The 20,043-nt window shown below is 41.4% G+C and overlaps 1 protein-coding gene across 1 annotated transcript in view; it reads right to left on the bottom strand.

Annotated features, from left to right (window-relative positions):
• Positions 1–447: 447 nt before the first annotated feature.
• The window catches only part of NUDT3 (nudix hydrolase 3), a 29,057-nt gene continuing 9,461 nt past the window's right edge, over positions 448–20,043 (bottom strand). The window contains exons 2-5 of the mRNA XM_083509314.1: positions 12,114–12,224; positions 11,263–11,307; positions 10,346–10,430; positions 448–8,350 (exon numbers count right to left, since the gene is read on the bottom strand). Coding sequence (XP_083365440.1) covers positions 8,178–8,350; positions 10,346–10,430; positions 11,263–11,307; positions 12,114–12,224 — 414 coding nt within the window. The 3' untranslated portion in view covers positions 448–8,177. The remainder of the gene's footprint in view (positions 8,351–10,345; positions 10,431–11,262; positions 11,308–12,113; positions 12,225–20,043) is intronic.

Genomic DNA, 20,043 nt, shown 5'->3' with positions numbered 1-20,043 from the left:
GCTGCACCATTTTGTGACCATTTAAACATTTTAACACTTGGAGCAATTCAGCTTCAGTGCCAGTACCCTCATCTAACCATGTTGCTGTTTTCTTTAGTGTAGCAAAAGCATCAAGACAAATTTCCTTATCCCAGCAAAAATATGTTCTTTTGTAAACCAGGGGGAAGCAGCTGTACAGTTCCCAATCTACAGTACTTGTGTGAGTGTCATGCACAGGTTGAAATGTGGTTGGCAAAAGCACTGACCAACTCTTAAAGGTCCTAAATGTGCTACGTGAAAGGCACAAACCTTCTTTTGCCACACTCTAACCACCAATTGTATACCGCATTTGTATTAAAAGCTATCATTCTTGAACCACCTTCGTTGAGAATCAACTTATTTCCCAAATTACAATTGACACTGAATACCCAAAAGGATTTACCTGTAATAAGAAAGAGCTGCAGAACAGAAAGGGATGGGGAAGATTTTATTAAATATTCCAGATGCCATTTCCCATTCTGTGCTGGGCACTTAAGAGAAGTGCATGGTCTTTTAGAGATTATGTGGTAAATAAAAACAAAACAGGTTACAGATCCTAGGCTTTTAGGCAATGCTTATGACAGTAGGATTCATTATGCATTTTCATTAATATCTTCATTTTTAATTTTAAAATCTTAAAAATTCTCCATCTTTAAAGATTCCGAGTTAATTCTGATACTGTGTTCGTTGTGCACTGTTTGTGACATTAAATACACGACACTGTGTAATATACATTAGCATGTAATAGAGGTAATCCCTCTACAAAACTTAACTACATACCAATTTCAGCCCACATTTTAGTATTTTTTTCACCACTGATAGTAGCAATGAAATCCATGGTCCCACAGTCTCCAGGCTAGGAACCTGAAATATTTTTGACAAACAATAATTGCATTGCTTGAAGCAGCAGCAGTCACAGCCTTTATTCAACCTCAACGATGGTCATTAAAATGGGCCATGGTCTCAAGGGATCAATTAAGATTACCTTAGCACCCAGTAAATATTACACTAGTTGTTTTAATGAATTATTTGCTATAATTTCCAATAAATGCATTGTATACACATTGCCCTTTACACTGAATTGGGGAAGGAGGTTAGAGAGGCTGAGCATATAAAAGGAATTGTAATTTAAGAGGAAACAAGTGCATTTATGTGTTCACAAGTTATTACAAAAGATGGTATTAAGCCATATTCCTTCCAGTGTTAAACTAGAAAGTGCTCTTGTTTTTGTAATATAATACTTGTACTTACAAACATATGTGCTAAAAAAACCCACTTAGCAACTTTTTATCAACTGAACAAACTTCATAGATAGCTAAGTATACATATGAAATTTTGAGTTAGAGCAAATACAAAGATACATTATACAGAGTCAGACCACTGGTTCATCTAGCCCAGTATTTTCTATTCTGGCAACAGATCTCAGGTAGAGGTCTCACGGCTTGAGTTCCTTTAACTAGATGTCTCTATTATATCTGGGACTTTCTGCATACAATGCATATCCTTGATAATGTAACTATGGATCCTGCCCATAGTTGTGAACTACCCAGTATCACAATTAATGTAAATCTGGGACTAGGAGTAGAACCCTAGCCTCCTGAAATCTATGCTGAAAACAGAAGCTATTCCTATCTCAAACTTGAGCAGTTGGGCAGCCATGCACATTTGCAGGCACAAAAACAGAGCAGATATGTTGTTTACTTTCCTCACCTCCAGCAAAGGAGTTATTCATTCCTTTCTTTTAATTTAATGATAGGAAAATTCCAATTATTAACAATGATTTAAAAAACCTTCCGTTAAAGGTTCAGTTTCATTTCTTTCTATTCACACATCACATGGTCCATAGAGCTCAATGGCCTCATAGCCGATGTGCCTCGCTGAGGACAGTAACATTAAGGATGGGGCAAGAGTTCATCTTGGGGCCATTTGACATATATGTTATTGAACTTCATGTCCCAAAATAGCAGCACCCTGCTATACTCAAATTAGCTGCCCATTTTGACAGTTTCATTTCTCAGAGGGCACACTAAAATATAATATCCAAACATGAGACAAGTGCTTGGCAGAATTCAGCTGCAAGTTCAGCTGCAGTCTGTCACTATTCAAGAAGCCATCTCTCCTACTATGCATTTAACAAAAATAAAGGGGAACCAGCAAGTACAAATTAAAACATGAAAAACATTGTCAGACTGTACAAACCCTCTTTTTATACTGCTCAGTAAAGTTGAGTTTTGTGGAGCACTGAGAATATAAAAGGCTACCTCTTGCCATGTCAAAGGGGACACAGGTGACATTTGGCAGAATGGTTCTCAGGTACTTTATCGCATCCTACATCACAGGAAGCAATTAAAGACAATAGATAAAACACAGGATGTAAGGGTTCGGAAATAAACTTTTCTTCAACAGATCCACAAACATTCGGAAATTTGAGACAATGGCCCAATTTGCCTATGGTTTAATGTGAGTGAGCTCCTCCCCCACTTGACAAAACAAGCCAGTCTGGCTTGCCATGTCATCCAAGCCTGTGCCTGCAGATTGATTCCCCCAAACACACAAGTGGAACCAAGGTTTGTTCCTGACTTACCGCTCATGGTATATTTGAGGAGAACCAAAACTACAAGCCCAGGTTCTGACAACACAACAAGCCAGGCTCAGGCTTGTTTTTCAAAGCAGGGGAACTGGCATCACTGTAACTTTTGAACAACGTGCACCAGCATGCTGCTCTTCCTATTTAACTATAGCAAACAAGGCCAAAATAAATGATCCTACCCCTCCCTCTTAAAGAGTGCCAAACAAAAGTAAGCATTCCCCACTGTTGATGGTCATGTGAGACATTAAGTTAACAAGCCTTAAGCAGCACTGGTATCCTCTAAATCAGGGTTTCCCATATTTAGGTCTCCAGCTGTTTTCAGACTACAATTCCCATCATTCATGAGCACTGGTCCTGCTAGCTAAGGATGATGGGAGTTGTAGTTCAAAAACAGTAGAAGACCCAAGTTTGGGAAACCCTGCCTACATTTACAATTAGAGAACCATGCTTGAACTGTACAGAAATTTCTCCACAATTCTACCATGGAGAAACCGTTTTGATGGTAGGAGGTGTGTCTGGGTTTTGTTTTGTTTTTTAAAGGTATACCCCTTCAAGGTGGTTATTTGCTTTTGCAAGTAGCTGTGATATTACACCAAGATTCGTTGAATGCTCACTTGCATTATTTACCAAACATACATGTGAAAGACTAAAATGCCAATCAAACTACATGGACAGTTCAACATTCATTCTTAGCAAACGATCATACTGAAAAAATGTATTAATGGTTCTAATAAAATCTGTTGTCATGAGAAGTGGCAAATAGTACTCAAAAGCAGCTTCTTTATTACAGAGATTAAAGCATACATACCTACATACCACTCCAGTGTAAAACAGGCCCACAACACTGCCATCTCTCTCTCTCACGCACACACGCTACCCCCACCCCACCACCAAAAGAGTACAACGCCCAGTGTCTGGATACAACCATATTGACAGATGAATAAAACCAGACAAAGCATTATGAAATATGCGCAATGTTGATTTAAATGGTTATTTTCCTGTTTCAGGCAAGTTGCACTTTTAATGTTAGAAAACAGGTGAATTCAGTCACCACCACACAAGATTCCTGGAATTTTTCACTAATACATACTCCAATTATAATTCTTAAAGAGTAACTCATTTTAAGGAATCTGATTTCAGAATCAGCAGGAATTTGAATCAAATTTCATCAATTATCTTACTTTCATGAAAAACGACACCAAAGTTGGAAGAAGTTATGTTTACTGAGCTTGTACTTCTTGGCTCGGAAGAACAAGGTTTAGGAGTCTCATCCTCCAAATTGTGTAATGCTCATTTACAAAAAGGATTGCAACCCCCAACTTCTTCTCTGGATCAAATTTTAATTCAAATTTCTCTCAACTCCTGTCTTTTGAACCTGCCCACAGACATGCGCACCCCAACATCCCTCTTCCCCTTCAGCCCTTTTTATGGTGTTGATATAGGTGGCAGCAGCTAGCTACAGCTTTAAGGAAAGGAAGGGAGGTAAGCATTCCACCCTTCCAGCAGCCCTTGGGAAAACTCTGTACCCCAGAGCTATTTGTGGCTGTGCAGTGCACCATAGGCCAGAAAGGGGACATGACAAAATCTCTTCCCTGCCTAACTCCACAGCCCACTGCTGCTACCTGCCATACTTGCAAAGCAAGTCAGGCTGAGGGACCGATGGTTAAGGGAAGGGGCTGGGTAGGTGGTAGCTGAGAAGTAAGTCTGGGTATTCAGAGGGCTGGGTAAGCCAAATTTTAATTGCCTCGGAATTAACTAAGCTGTTTTTCCCCCCAGAACACAAGCAGCTCAACAATCTCTTATTTTGTAAGTTTTAGTATAACCACTAACTAGGATAGAATGGCACTCCATTTCTTTATTGGCAAAATTTTTAACTAGTTAACAAAATGAGGGCTTCTTAGAAAAAAGGAGAGTTGGCGACAGAGGGGTGTGATTACAAGAATATGGCTAACAACAAGTATAAAGTTTTTCGGGAAATAAGAGCTATGCTGCATCTAAAATAATGACGGTAATTTCAGGTCAAACTTTCATACAAAGATTTTTTTCTTCCTATTTTCAAGAGGATCTAATGGGAGCTAATTCAAGGTTAAACCCAAAAATATTAATTAGATACATCAAAACACTCCAGCATATTCTATTTACTCTACATCACACACTTTCTAATCTATGACACTGAAACACAGAAGGGATGTCATTAGAAAATCACTATTGCGTTTTTCGCAACAGGATGACAGATAAAACTGCAGAGAGCCTGAAGCTGGTTTTGTCCTCCCAGCAAAGAAAATCCATCTCTCTCCATACTGGAAAAACAGCAGAGGTTGTACATTCACTCACAATGCTACCGTGCTTCAGCTTCATGAAGATTACCCAGCAGTTACTTGCAAACTTGCTGCCAAAACTACTTTTAAGCAGCAAGACAACCCTGATTTAAGTAGGGCTGCTTCAATGCAAAAACCAACATAGACCTCACCTAAATGAGGAATAATACACTAAGCACTGGCATTAAATCTGGACTTAGAACAAATTATTTGTAAATATATATCAACAGATCTATCACACTGCTCATGATGTACCAGCATTTGTCTGACTCAAGTGCAGAAGTTCAGCAATTATTTTTGCAATCAAAGATTTAACCTCCTCTCTGCAACTGTTAAAGACTAGAAATTTACATATAAAATAAAAGCTGGGGTTCCCAAGGTCTATGGGATGCACAGGTGGTTAGGTGGAGGGGCAGATGCAGTCTTCAGGATGTTGGATGCTCAGCCTCAATTTAAATCTAAAGCTTATTGGAAGGAAATAATTCTTAAGCATTTTCACCTCCCTTTTCAGCAGTACCTGAATACAGTATATAAATCTAAAAGCTTTTTGGATTTAGAGACCAAAGAAAGCTGCATTTTTATGGTAAAGCACAGCAGGAAGTCTAAATTAAGACTTCTTAACTATTAACAGAGGATCAGTCTACCTTCTTAGTACTGTTGTGCTTGAATCTAAACACCCCATAACTTACCCTATGTTAGATGCATTGTTTGCCAATGCAGAATGTTCCAGTGTAATTAGAAATGCTCTGAAAAGGTGAGTTGATGTGGTGACATTTTCATTTATCTTGCTAAGGAAGTTTCATGAATTGTTAATTACAGAATACCCTGAGATACTGGGAAAGCTGTAGACTTATCTCTATAGTGCATTAATAGAAGGTGAAAAGGTGAGGCTTAATAAGCTGGAGCAAGGACTGGGTTAAAATACACAACTGGTGAAGAATTCCAGACTATTTGAACCTCAGGAGCTGCATCTTCCATTTCCAGTTAAGAAGGCAAACATCAGCCACTCACTGCAGTTGAATTAACAGCATAAATCCATCCCACATTAAACTACTTTCTTGGCACAATTTATTTTTCCTGGACACCCCCCCCCAAAAAAAATGCTGTTAGCAAATCATTAACGATATTCTATTCTAAACTGTCAGTTTAACAGCCCTATAAAAACATTTTAGAGTGTTTTTTATTTATTTATAAAAGTGTGCATGCTGTAGATATTAAAACTGCAGTCACCCTTACAGGCATCTCAGTTCTCTTTCAATCTTTCATGCCTAATCTATTCAATGAGACACAAAACGCCTTAGCTGAAGGCAACAGTTTGCTATATTGGAAAGTGCCACATATAGCGTAGTACGAGAAATTATATTGTACACTTCAAGACACTATTCAAGCCCTTTGAATTAATTTTTTATTGTTTTGTTTTTTAAGATGAAGGGCAGCGAAGTGGCGCAGCATAATTTCAGATTTTTTCTAGACATTCACGTTTAAGCCACTCATTGAATAATGCCTCTCAGCCTTCTCCTGTGTAAAAACTTTTGGCATTAGTGATCACTGGCTTCACTTTTGCCATTGTGATCCCACACTATGGAATGCTATCCCATTCACTAAAAATAGGGAACTCAAGCAAATAAACAGAATTGTATCTCAAATTTGACAGCAACTTTCCAAAGTAGAAAGTATACTTTTACTTCATGCTGCATGACTATTTCATATATTTTTTATGTTGTTAAGTATATAATGGGAAGAGATAATGATAAATTAAATAAGAGTACTGCAGGTTTAATTTCACATCTTGGCTATAATCTGACAAAGAAGAAGTCACCAAATACAGCAACTAGGTCCTGTCCCAAGCCAGGGATTAACTAATGCCCCTCCCCAAACCTTCCCCAGGCCCACCCCCCTCCCACAACCCTTTCCAAAATCTCCCAACTAGACAACACTGTTGGCAAATCAAGACAGCATGAAACATACATCAGTAGAAACAAACATGTGACATGTGCCAATGCATCAGGTTAGGTATCCTATTAAATGACACAGTTCTCCACATCAGCATTTCTGCTTGGGAGCCAGTTGTACCTTTGCCACTGAGGGATAAAGTTTGCATTTGAGCATGCTCCGTGGTGCATTTACAAGTGCTGCAATGCTACAAAGGAGATTGAACACCTGAAGCTTTTCCCTGTGACTTCTTTTCAGGGACATAATGCAACTGTCCCACCATGCAGTGACACTCAAAAGTACAATCCAATGTTGTAGCACAAATTACAACATCCAGTTTAGTAGGGTGTAAGGCATGTGGACAAGAAGAGATATCAGCAGTATGCAGCAGGAAGAGAAAGAATTCCACACCAGCAGACAGCATCGGTGGCTCGATGCTTCAGTTCACTAGTTTTTAAACTCGTTTTGAATCCCTGATTCCTATTTATTGAGGCTGGAATTCATTTAGTTTCTGAGGCCATATGCTGTTGAGTGAGTGGTGACCAATTCCTTGTGTTTCTGTTCATTGTTAAGATGATCAACATATTGACTGAACCTGTAGAAAGAACGGAGCACCAAGAATGCCTTGCAGGGTATTGTAACTTGGCCGCCTCCTCTGAGTGTCACTGTTCTAAATTTGGGCAAGGGAGTGGGGTTCAGGGAGTCAAACCGGCCCAGCCACTAGCACTGTCACAAAATAAGTTTCTTTAAAAAAACAAAAGGCAAACAAGATTATGAAGCTCTCCTTTACAGAAGCAGCTCATTAAAAAAAAAAATCCCACAAAATCAAAGTGTTAGGTTTCTCCATCTAAAAAAAGGTTACACGCATGCGCTGAGAAAGTGACCACCACACAGATCTCAACAGCACCTTACTGTACAAAATCTAAGACTTAAAAGAACTGAGCTCACATTTCAGCCTTCTTTAACTGAAAGGATAAAGAGGCCTAGCTATGGCTGGGACAACATACACAGGGGCATTTCAGAAGACAAGGCAGAGGTGAAGCTAGTAGCCTTGACTTTCAGGTTGTCAAAACTGTGTTAATAGGGAAGGGGCACTTCATGCACAATATGTGTTTTACAAAATACATATCCAAGAAAAAGCAAGATAACCCCACTTTGCACTAGAATGCAACACTCAAATATTTGCTCTGCCAAAGGCTGCCGCTGATGTCATGTCTGACAAGAGGAAGCATGTGAAAGAGGCAAGAAGAGGGGAAAAAAGGAAATCCAAGTTTCAGTCTACTTTTCAAAATCTGTTTCTCTCAAAAGACCATCTTCAGTCATCTGATGTCGGACAGTTCACTCTCCTTTGAGAATGATGTGGTCACAACAGGAGTGCCATTGTTAGCCAAACAGCCTTGCCTCAAGGTTTCAAAGTATGAAGCCTGCACAGGTTTGTGATACTGCAGAACTTTTATGGCGTCATCTATCTGAAACCATTTCCGTTTCCTTCCTGTAGAAATAGAGGGAGGGGGAAATTAGTAACACAGCAAAGCAATTGATGATTTTATAGTTCCTTCTATAGATAACTACCACAGACATATAGTATGCCTATTCCTACTGCAAATGCACTGCAACAGCACACAGTAATTCAATGGCACCTGTGATACGATGACCCACTGAATGTTCACTTCTTCAATATACAATTGTAACAATTAACTTCACACAATACAACACGGGGGGGGGGGGAGGACATGGACCAACCTCTAGCCTGTGGGCTCAATTTTGCATGCTAGGCCTTCCCAACCATCCCACCAGCCTCTCCCTAGAACCTCATACCCTCTTCAGGTTCTCCTTTCCCCACCTTTGAGCGCTTTCCCTCCTACCAGCAGATCAGCACATGTATGGGAGCAACACGAGAAGAGTCTGCTAGTTCAGGCCAATGGCCCATCTACTCCAGCATTGTGTTTTCACAGTGGCAACCAGATGCTTATGGGAAGCCCAAAAGCAAAGTAAGAGAATGGGATGTATAGCCTTTGGTAGTGTACTTAGGGTTTTAGCCACAGTCATGCCAATATGCTGTCCCCAATAACCAGCTCTCCAAAGGAATGTGGCGCTTGGAGGAGGAAGGTTCTTCAGCCCTAAAGTACATTACAACAGCAAATCTTTAGTTTAACAAATATTTTCCAAATTTTTTAAAAAACCCAAGATCTCCACTTGTTTCTTCTAAAGGAGAATGAGCTGGAAAATAGTGCATTTAGTAAGGAAGCTCCTGAGACTAACAGAATGCAGCTGCTCACTTTTCTTAGAGAAAATCAATGGGAGAAGGAAAGTTATAGACAAAACTGTGTATCACTGTGTTGCCTGTGAAGTTCATTGAGAGATATATGCATCTCTTTTCATTCTGTAAATAATTTAGGCAGCAATCCTAATTCCACTTATCTGAGAATAAGCCCCACTGATTTCAATAGGATTTGCATCTAAGTAAACAAGGTTAGGACTGTGGTTAGTTTGAAGCTGGGAAATAAATTTGGTAAGAAGCAATTTTCTAAGTAATATGCTATTCTACAGGATGTATAACGTCATACAGAAAAGTGAATCAAAACATGGGCATGAAGAAGCACTGGATGAAAAGAATAATACATTAATATGAATTTTGCAACGATTTGAGACTGATATAGGAGGGGCAACTAGTGAATTTCCTTCCCCCCTTTTTTAAAGTAAATTTCCTTTTCAAAATACATGCTAAACATGGAAAAACTAAAATTAAAAAATCAGTGATACCGCAAAATAATAATAATAATGGAAACAGATAGTTAAGACTCTTCCACTTCCAAAATCTGGTTTTTAGCCCTCTTTGTGACTGTTCAGTTCTTTAAATCAAATTCTCTTTGAAATCATCAGTACTAGAATTCTTTATCTGTCTTTTTTTACAGGAAGCTGGAATTAAGGAGTCTGACAAGAGCTGACAAGTCACGAGTATTTTGGCAGCTGTATGCTGATGGCTGTCCTTTTCTACTTTAAAAAAAACAGTACAATTCTAATTCTTACACTTTCTCCCCCCCCCCCCCGGCCACAATCACCTACATATATATAAAACAGGAGTGAGAAAAATATTTTCAGCCTGAGAGCTGCATTCCTTCATGCGCAACCATCCAGGGGCCACATGCCAGCGAGGGGGGAGCCAGAGACAAAGGTGGACAGAGAATCAAATGTGATTCTTTGGCTGCATTCCAGGCACACAAAAATCAGAGGTTGCTACACCCACCCACACCCCTACATTCATCCGGTTAAGCAACATCTACCAGAGTTCAAGATGCCAGGCAAAAGCAGTAAAGGAGGGTGTGAAGCAGGGCTAGTGAAAAGTGTGGCCTGGGGGCCAAAAAGAAAGGGTGAGAGGATTGCAGTCTCCACACCTGATATAATGCCGAATCTAATACAGAGAAGATGATTCTGCTATTACAATCCTACAGAGAATCAGGAATACAGATGAATGTAAGTGTCTCACCAATATTCACAGAGTCCTCCCAGTCTTCCAATACTTCTGTGACAATAAGTACGTAAACATATGTTCTGTGTTTTCTGTCCTGGTTCTAAAAGGAGGAGCAACATTAAAGTTAGGTTCCAAGGTTCATAACACCTGCAAAAGTTTATTCTTAAGGAAAGTGGGGATAGGTATATTGTTAAAACATTTCCACCAACAGCAAAGCCCTACCAAGATAAATGATGAAGATTCAAAAGTAGTTACAACACAAAACAATTCAAAACATTTCCAACATAATTTTTACTAGTTTTGCCCTGACATCTTGCCAAACGTTACTGTTTTCTAGCTCCTCAGTCTTGAGAAACCTACAAAACTTAGGGAAATTGAACAATCTGCTCAGTGGATGCTCTACGTTTTCAAAATTCAATCATGTAACATGCATGATACCACAATGGCTGCATCTGCAAGTGAAAGTAAGGCATAAGTGATGATGGAGGGGAACCTCCAGCCCACTAGGACTTCAAATCACACCCACTTGTCCCACACCTGACATCAAACATCATATATGATACTGGGTTATGGGGCAGGTAAAGACATAGCCAGCTTCTGATTGTCCCTTGGTAAGTGGGACTCACTGACAGCAGTCATCAGCTGACTGGCATTGGTAGGAACCCTGTTATAATTTATCCTTCTGTAAGTAGTTTTGCATCCCTGGTCTAAAGAGTCAAAAACACAGATAAGAGAACAAACTTGAACTAGAGTTCCTTTGCAAAGCAACTTTTAATTCATGTTCACTTCACCTAGCAATTATAGGAACTACTTTCAGTGAACTTTGCCAAACCAAAGGAGTTCATTCCAAGCACTGTTTGTAGCTTATAGGGATGTGTGAACAGGGCCATTGAGAAAAGTGTTAATCAACTCTTCAAAATGCTTATACTTACCTCAAAAATTCCTACTAATCTTCCTAATGTCCCTTTCACTCCAGCCTGTGAGAAATTCAAAGACAAGAAAGAAAGATTTAATGTTCTAAGTTACAGCTCAATATTTCAGTCTGGGCCAAATTACACATGGTGTAGAAGGTCTATGACGGAAAAAGCTTATGGAAGATCCAAAGCTTAAAAACAGCTGGGAGGGTCGGGAGAGAGGATTGGCTTCTGATAGCAGCACTAGGGTAGAGGATGTTTAATCCTTTCCTCATGTAATTTTCATGATTACAATTGCCCCCAAAGCTGCTATCCGTCCCCCAGTGTTTGTGAGTTAAGCGGCTTTGAGAAGGGACATCATGAAGTGTTTAAAACCAGCAGGGGAGGGGAGGGGTGAGAGAAAATTTGGGCCAAGAAAATGAGGGGTTAAATGCACATATGTATGCATGAAATCTGGTGTTTCACACCACACCCTCTCAAAGCTACATTGGAGGGAAGCACATCGCCAAGAGACAGTACATATCTACATATACAAACTCTAGACCCCAGTGCCTGAAGTCAACTGGCAATACTATTAACAATCTGTTGAAAGAGGTACTCAGTGAAGTATTCGAAAATCCCTGCCCTGCATCATAATAACTATTATAGTTATGAGTACTGGGGCAAATTCTACAGCAGTATCCATCTCAACTCACAGATGGAACTAACAATGAGTTTTGTTCATAAAAAGTTAATAAAACCATAACACTATTAATTGGTTAGAGATTTGTTTCAATAGAGGGACTGTTTTGAAAAGACCAAGGAAAAAGAGTAAGAAATTGATAAGCAGCACGAACAGCTTAGGTCCGAAGCAAGTTTTGGAGATTTACCTCTTCACAAACTTCCCGCACTGCAGCCACACTAGGCTCCTCTTCAGGCTCCATACCACCACCTGGGACAATCCATCTATCTGGATGACGACTACTGCTCACTAACAGCACCTACATGGGGGGAAACAGAGTACTTGCATATATACATTATTTCACTATATGGTTGCCCAACTTCAGAATACAATCTTGCTACAAAAGAATGCTGTTGATGGGGGGGGGGTTAAGTTCCTATAAGAAATCTCTCCTTTTTTTTTGCTAATCTTCTCTCTATACTTATGGAGTCATCATGTCCTCTTGAGCTTCATTATACACAGGCAAAGGAGAAAGCTTAAGGAACTACAGTGGTGCCCCGCAAGACGAATGCCTCGCAAGACAAAAAACTCGCTAGACGAAAGGTTTTTTCATTCGCGATTTGCCTCGCAAGACGAATTCCCCTATGGGCTTGCTTCGCAAGACGAAAACGTCTTGCGACTTTGTTAAACCGTTTAAACCGTGCTTCGCAAGAAGAAAAATTCGCTAGACAGCAAAAATTGCGGAACGAATTAATTTCATCTTGCGGGGCACCACTGTACTGGGTCAAGTCCCATGGTCAGAAATACTCAAAGAAAAGCAAGTCCAAGTGGGATGGGAGTTTCTTAAAGGCGACATACTGAAGGCACAAAGGCAGACAATCCCAACAAGTAAGCATCCGAAGAAACTGTGTGGCTGCATATGAAGCTTACAGATGAGCTGAGATGTAAGAAGAGCATGTATAAGAAATTACTCTTGTGGTCCCTTCCAACTCTACAATTCTATGGAAGAAAGGAGAAATCATGAAAGAAGAGTATACATGAGTAGTCAACAGTTGCAGGGACTGGTGGTCAGGCAGGCCAAAGCTCAGAATGAACTCAGGCTTGCAAGAGAGGTTAAAGTTTCTTCAGCTATGTTTGGAGAAATAAGCAAGTGGTATATTCCTTGTGGGGAGAAGAAGGGAAAATGCTACTCAGTGACAGAGACATGGCAGAACTGCTCAACACCTACTTTGCCTCTTTCTTCACCCCAAAGAAAAGCGTGCCCAACCTTGTGATACCAGAATAAACAATGCAAGAAGGGAGTTGAAGCCCAAGATAAAAAAAAGAGGTGCTAAGGGAACACCTAGCTATTTTAAATGAATTCAATGAATTTAAATGAATTAGCTGACCCAAGGGTACTAAAGGAGCTTGTAGATCAAACAATGTGGTGCGACAGCAAAGCAAAAAGCTAATGCTATTCTAGGCTGCATCAAAAGAAGTACAGTGTCCTGATCAAGAGAAGTAACACTACTGCTCTATTCTGCCTTGGTCAGGCCACTTCTATAGTACTGTGTCCAGTTCTGGGCACCACAGTCTAAGAAGGATCTTGACAAGCTGGAATGTGTGTAGAGGAGGGCAACCGCCTCCTCCACCACTATGCTGGAAGTGCAACCTGACTCACCACTCCAGAGGGACAGGCTGTATCAGACTTCCTCAAGTGGGAATGGACCTACTGATTACCAAGAGCAATGGGGGAGAATTTTTCATCAACAGTGCCTGGGCAGGCTACCTGGTTTCAGCATCCACCTTTCCACTGGTGGTAGGCCCAAGAGTCCAACCATTTCCATCATGGCCCTCTATGTGAGGACACCAGCTGGTTGAGCATCTGGCTCAGCTGTCTTAACAAAAGGCAAGACATTCTTCAAGGGGTGCATCAGGCTCTTCAGAAGAACTAATCTGAACAGGAAAAGCAAGTCTGTTTTGTTTTCACCTCCTGCATTCCATGTTATTAACAGACATGCTACACCAAGGAACTTGAAGATACCTCCTTTTTCAAGAGGTGTTCTATGACAGTATTCTTTAAACATTAATACTCTTACTGTCACTTTTACCTCCACATTCTCCCAGTAAAATATGGCAGTAAACCTAACCCTGACTAGAGACTCTAAAAGCATTGTTGGAATATCCTGCCATTCCCTGCAACTAGAAATTCCTGCTGGCACTTGGTACTCCGAACTCTTGCCACGACTCTTATAATATGTTGAACTCCATCAGAACAATTATCAAAGGGATTGAAGATAGCTGCTCTGGGGATTTCAACATAAATTATTAAATTGACAATATGATTACAATAGATTCAGACAACCACTTCAGAACAACCACTTCAGAAAAAGTAAATCTATGTGCCAGTTCCATAGCATTTATCCTGCACACATACATACAGTGGTGCCTCGCAAGACGAAATTAATTCGTTCCGCAAGTTTTTTCTTCTTGCAAGTTTTTCGTCTTGCGAAGCACGGTTTCCCATAGGAATGCATTGAAAATCAATTAATGTGTTCCTAGGGAAACCGCTTGCCAGGCTGGCGGTGCGGAGAAGGGCTTTTCTCCCCACCGCAAGCCTTCAGGACAGGTATGGGAACAGAGGGGAAGGCGCGCAGCGCTTTCCCTCTGTTCCCGGGGCTTGCGTGGGAGGAGGGTTTTTCCTCCCCACCGCCAACATTCAGAACAGCATTCTGAATGTTGGCGGTGGGAAGGAAAACCCTCCTCCCACCCCAAGTCTTCAGGAAAGCCATCCGAAGCTGGGCGGCGGGAGAAGGTGTCCCCGCCCCCCCGCCCGGCATCGGAGCTTCGTTCCGATGCCGGGCGGCGGGAGGAGGCATCTCCCCCCCCCCCGCCCGGCATCGGAGCTTCGTTCCGATGCCGGGCGGCGGGAGGAGGCGTCCCCCCCCCGCCCGGCATCGGAGCTTCGTTCCGATGCCGGGCGGCGGGAGGAGGCGTCCCCCCCCCGCCCGGCATCGGAGCTTCGTTCCGATGCCGGGCGGCGGGAGGAGGCGTTCCCGCCCCGCCGCCCGGCATCGGAGCTTCGTTCCGATGCTGGGCGGCGGGAGGAGGCGTCCCCCCCCGGCCCGGCATCGGAGCTTCGTTCTGATGCCGGGCGGCGGGAGGAGGCGTTCCCCCCCCGCCCGGCATCGGAGCTTCGTTCCGAAGCTGGGCGGCGGGAGGAGGTCCGAGGACAGTGGGGAAGACGCGCTGCGCTTCCCCGCTATCCCGGAGATTTCCCTATGGGCTGTCGTCTTGCGAAACAAGCCCATAGGGAAATTCGTTTTGCGAAGCGCCTCCAAAACGGAAAACCCTTTCGTCTAGCGGGTTTTCCGTCTTGCGAGGCGTTCGTCTTGCGGGGTACCACTGTATATCTTTATCCACACTGAAGATCTGGAACGAACTTGCAAGAAGCCACATAATGTTGGAAGTTTCGTCCCCTTTCACATTTAGTCAAAAGCATAAGTGAAACCTTCCAAACTCATTCTTGCAGCCGTTGAAAAGGGGAGGGGTGAGAATCTGATGCTTGCACAAGCACATTCTCATAACGCTAAACCATGCTTTAGCATTATTTTTATGAATGAGGCCTTTATGTCACCTGAGCAAAAGATATGGTTGTATTTGGTTGTATTATCACTTTGACTCAAAATCCTTCAATGGAAGAACGCACATTAATTTAGTAATTTATGCTGCAGAACACGGGCTTGTTGCATTTTTGTTTTGCTACATAAAAGTTTGGTCTTACTGACAAGTTGTGTTTTGCCCTTTCTGTAGACTAATTGTCCTGCAGGTGGATTGTGCCTTTACCTCTCTCTGACAGCAGGCACACTTTTTATGGTCAACAGTTTTGTATCCCACACTCTCCAGGAGAGCTTCTAAAGGAAATAAGTATATGAAACTCTTTCAAGTTAAAACAAAAAATTTGAAGAGAAAAGAGGCCTCATATAATTCAGAAATTCAGCCGCAAATCAGAACTACTGTTTGGAATCTGAAAAGTTCAAATTGAGCTGTGGGGTGCAAGGCATATGAGATAAATAGTGTGGTATTAAGTAAATGCTACTGCACCAGCCCCAGGAAAGGGTCCCAGCACTAGCTCTTGATCCAAGTGCCCTTGCACAGGTGTGTTTGAATCCTCCCATTCAATTCCATAGGATGCTTTATTTGGCTAGTAACTCTTCTATAAGGCAATTTTACCTATGAGATTTGGAACTATTTGATCACTGAATGTCCATTCCAAGTTGAATATTGCATTTATATGAGTGTGAATCTTTGCCTGATGCAAGCATGGAAGACTAAGACAACTCCATCCGTCCCCCTGACCAACCTTAAATGCCCCCCCCCACCTAGACCTCCGGTAGGGGCTGATGGGAGTTTAGTCCAACAATATCTGGAGGCTACCAAGTTGGTTATTCCTCTTCTAGGGTCTTGTAAATAGGTTTGTTTTCCTCTGGTGTGGTAGAAGAGTTCTATTCTAGTCCAGGAAAAAAAGCAACCCCAGGAAGGTAGCAAGATACAATGAAAATCTCTTTGCAACCCTCCAGCCTATTCATAAGAGGTACTATTTCTTAAAGAGGAAGCATGTTTTGAACAGAATCCTGTAAAAACAAGCTGTCACAACACAGACTATTACAAAAGTGAAAACGCAAAATGTAAGGCTTATAATGAGTTCAAACAGGGCTGGAAAGTTCTTAGAGTGAAGAAAATTCTCAAAAAGGGCAGGATAGCCCTAACAACTTTATGCTGGCACCAATGAATTCGCATTATTTTCAAGTCCTGAAGGGATAACATTTAAATTTTGTTATTTTTCCACATTCTAGACCATAAATCAGGATCTGTAACAAAACCATCTGTATGCCACATAGCCTGGTTTAGGGTTGTTCTACTTTACCTAAGGCAGTATCTCAAACTAAGCACAGTGATGTAGCACTGCCCCACTTACTATCTAAACTGTTTACAAACCAACATCATACTTCAGGATGAAGGGTTATGCCAGTAGAGCACATACTTGAACCACCCCCTTGTAGCACCATTTCCCAGCTTCAGAAAGAGCTGCACAAGTCCCAAATATAGCACAACAGGATTCAGTTCTTACTACTGGAGCACTGTATTTCTACATATTGGCTCCCCCAAGCAGTAGATAAGAATGCCTTATGAATTCTTCAGGTACTCAAGGCTGATATGCTTACATCAGGCTTGCATCATATATACTAACCATCTCATTTTTTATCTGTCACATATTTCATTCTGCTCCCATCCAGGACTGGAAATTAGCTAGGTGCCAGGCGCATTTTGCACCTGGCTATCAACCACTTGCGACCAAGTGAAGATGCCTGGGCCTAACTTCTCCACCATCTGAGGATCATTGGATCTGGACTGTTTTTACACACTAATACCACATCCTGTAGAATTCTATCCATTCCCTACCCTCTTGGCAACACTGATTTGAACCCTCATAACAACAGAACTCCCAATCTATTTCAAATTCCAATTGAGATAATTCAGTAGCAACCCTACGAAAGAAAAGATAGTCTCAACGTCTACAACAATTTGATAAAGCTAAAGGGACCCCTGACCATTAGGTCCAGTCATGACCGACTCTGGGGTTGCGGCGCTCATCTCGCTTTATTGGCCGAGGGAGCCGGTGTACAGCTTCCGGGTCATGTGGCCAGCATGACTAAGCCGCTTCTGGCGAACCAGAGCAGCAAATGGAAATGCCATTTACCTTCCCGCTGCAGCGGTACCTATTTATCTACTTGCACTTTGACATGCTTTTGAACTGCTAGGTTGGCAGGAGCAGGGACCGAGCAACGGGAGCTCACCCTGTTGCGGGGATTCGAACTGCCAACCTTCTGATCAACAAGTCCTAGGCTCTGTGGTTTAACCCACAGCGCCACCCGCGTCCCACCACCACAATTTGATAGCCATGTCCATAATCCACAATATAGACACTTGCATTTGTCCCCGCAACGGGGTGAGCTCCCGTTGCTCGGTCCCAGCTCCTCCCAACCTAGCAGTTTGAAAGCACGTCAAAGTGCAAGTAGATAAATAGGTCTACTATAGTGGGAAGGTAAACGGCGTTTCCGTGCACTGCTCTGGTTCGCCAGAAGTGGCTTTTGTCATGCTGGCCACATGACCCGGAAGCTGTCTGTGGACAAACGCCGGCTCCCTCAGCCAGTAAAGCGAGATGAGCGCTGCAACCCCAGTGTCGTCTGCAACCGGACCTAATGGTCAGGGGTCCCTTTACCTTTACCTTTTACCTCTCTTTCTTGAGTTATTTATCTTGCCCAGTTGTCAGCTCTTGCTTCATGATTTATGTTTTGGTTTTAGGTAAGCTTGATAAAAATTTTCAGACTTATCATTCAGCTAGAGTGCCTGTCACCACCTCTTCAGAATGCGCACTAGCACAAAGTCAATAAATAATTGGATTATCACGGATAACTTTATGAAATGAGTACAAGCCTTACTAAGTCAAAGTGTCTCCAAGATCTCCAAGATTCCCAACACTTAAAAAATCACTTGTAAGACTATGTAACTGAATAACATTATCTAAGGCAAAATACAATACAATTCTACACTGATTTATATGAAACAAATTGCGCACAGGATGTTCACCTATGTATAATTAATTACTTTGCTATGGGATCCTGCAGAGAAAAGGGTAGCATGAGAGAATAGCTAGTCTATATACAACTGTCTGGTACACATTTTTGTGAGAACACAGTATAAGGAAAGCAGAAGCAGAAATCAGTCAGAAGCAGTTAAACAACTAAATGACCAAAAAATAGGAATGCTGAAGAATGCATAGAACAGAAGAAAAACTGAATGAATTCATTGCATCATTATCCCTGCAGAAATGGTCATATGATACATACAGCAAACTTCTTTTTCAATGTAGTGCACAGGATGTAGTTTTGAAACTAATGAAAAAGAATCAGAAGTAACAACTCACTAAGCCTCATGGTATTCACTTGGGAGTTGTTGTTAAATATGAAAATTGTGTTATTTAAACAAAGATCACAAATTTGTCAACCTAAATCTCGTTCTAGGTAAATTCACAGAAAGCATTTAGGCCTGTAAGGCCGTCAAATTATCATACAAGACTTACTATGGAATGCTCAGCATGACTTCTAAAGCAAAATAAATTGCCTCATCAATCTTCTTGAGTATCAGTTTCTGGTGTATCAATGGGCATGCTGACACATATGATCCAGTTAAAACTATGGTCTGGTTCTCTGGTTGCAACTAGCCATTACTTGTTGTAAAGGAGGATCCCCAGTTGGTATGCAACACTAAATCAAGACTCTTTGAAAATGAAAATTAACTCAGCAAAAGTCTTCCTGCCCATGCAGGAAGAAGAAAGGGAACTTGAGCTCAAAGAGGCTCATGCACAAATTACTAAATAATGGTTAAATGTTACGTGGCCTACTCAGTTGATTTTCAAAATGCTGTCCACAACATTTTTCAACATTTTCCAACTACATTTAAGATCCAACTGGTAAAAGAAAAATTCTATTTTGGACTAGTACACTACACTACACTAAACTACACTACACTACCACTATCCTACCCTAAAATAAAACCAGAGTTAATAGCATTCCCCCTTCTAAAAAATGTTGACTAATGTGAGGTCAGGGGTGCATGAGGAAGAAGCCAACCATGCAGGTATAAAGATTGAATTATATAAAGGTCCCAAGTTGCATAGCAGCTCATTTGTTTGAATTCTCTCCTATGTTAAAACTTGCTTCACATAAAAGGCTGTCATGGGGAGAAGGACTCCAGCCTAGCCTTCTCATTGACTTATTTGTTCTCTTTGCAGCAAGCATATGTTTTACTTACAGAAGCATTCAAATATGCATTCTGAACTGACATAATCCAGGAAATGCTACCATGCAGTATTTCTAAACTAAAGCTTGATCGTTAGAGAATTTAAAAAAAGAATTAGATCCATTTACAGAAGATGGTGAATCAATAACTGTTAGGGGCCTGTCATCAATATTTCCACTAGTATATTCCTACTCACCCCCATGAGCATATACTGCTAAAGAAGATTTCAGCCCATAAGAAAACCTGCTGGAGTAAGAAGCCTTTCTCATTTTGTTGGCTACAGTAAAAGCCTGCTA

This window comes from Podarcis liolepis, assembly GCF_965112155.1.
Source record: "Podarcis liolepis genome assembly, chromosome: 6".
Lineage (NCBI taxonomy): Eukaryota > Metazoa > Chordata > Lepidosauria > Squamata > Lacertidae > Podarcis > Podarcis liolepis.
This window is presented reverse-complemented; position numbering and strand designations above follow the sequence as displayed.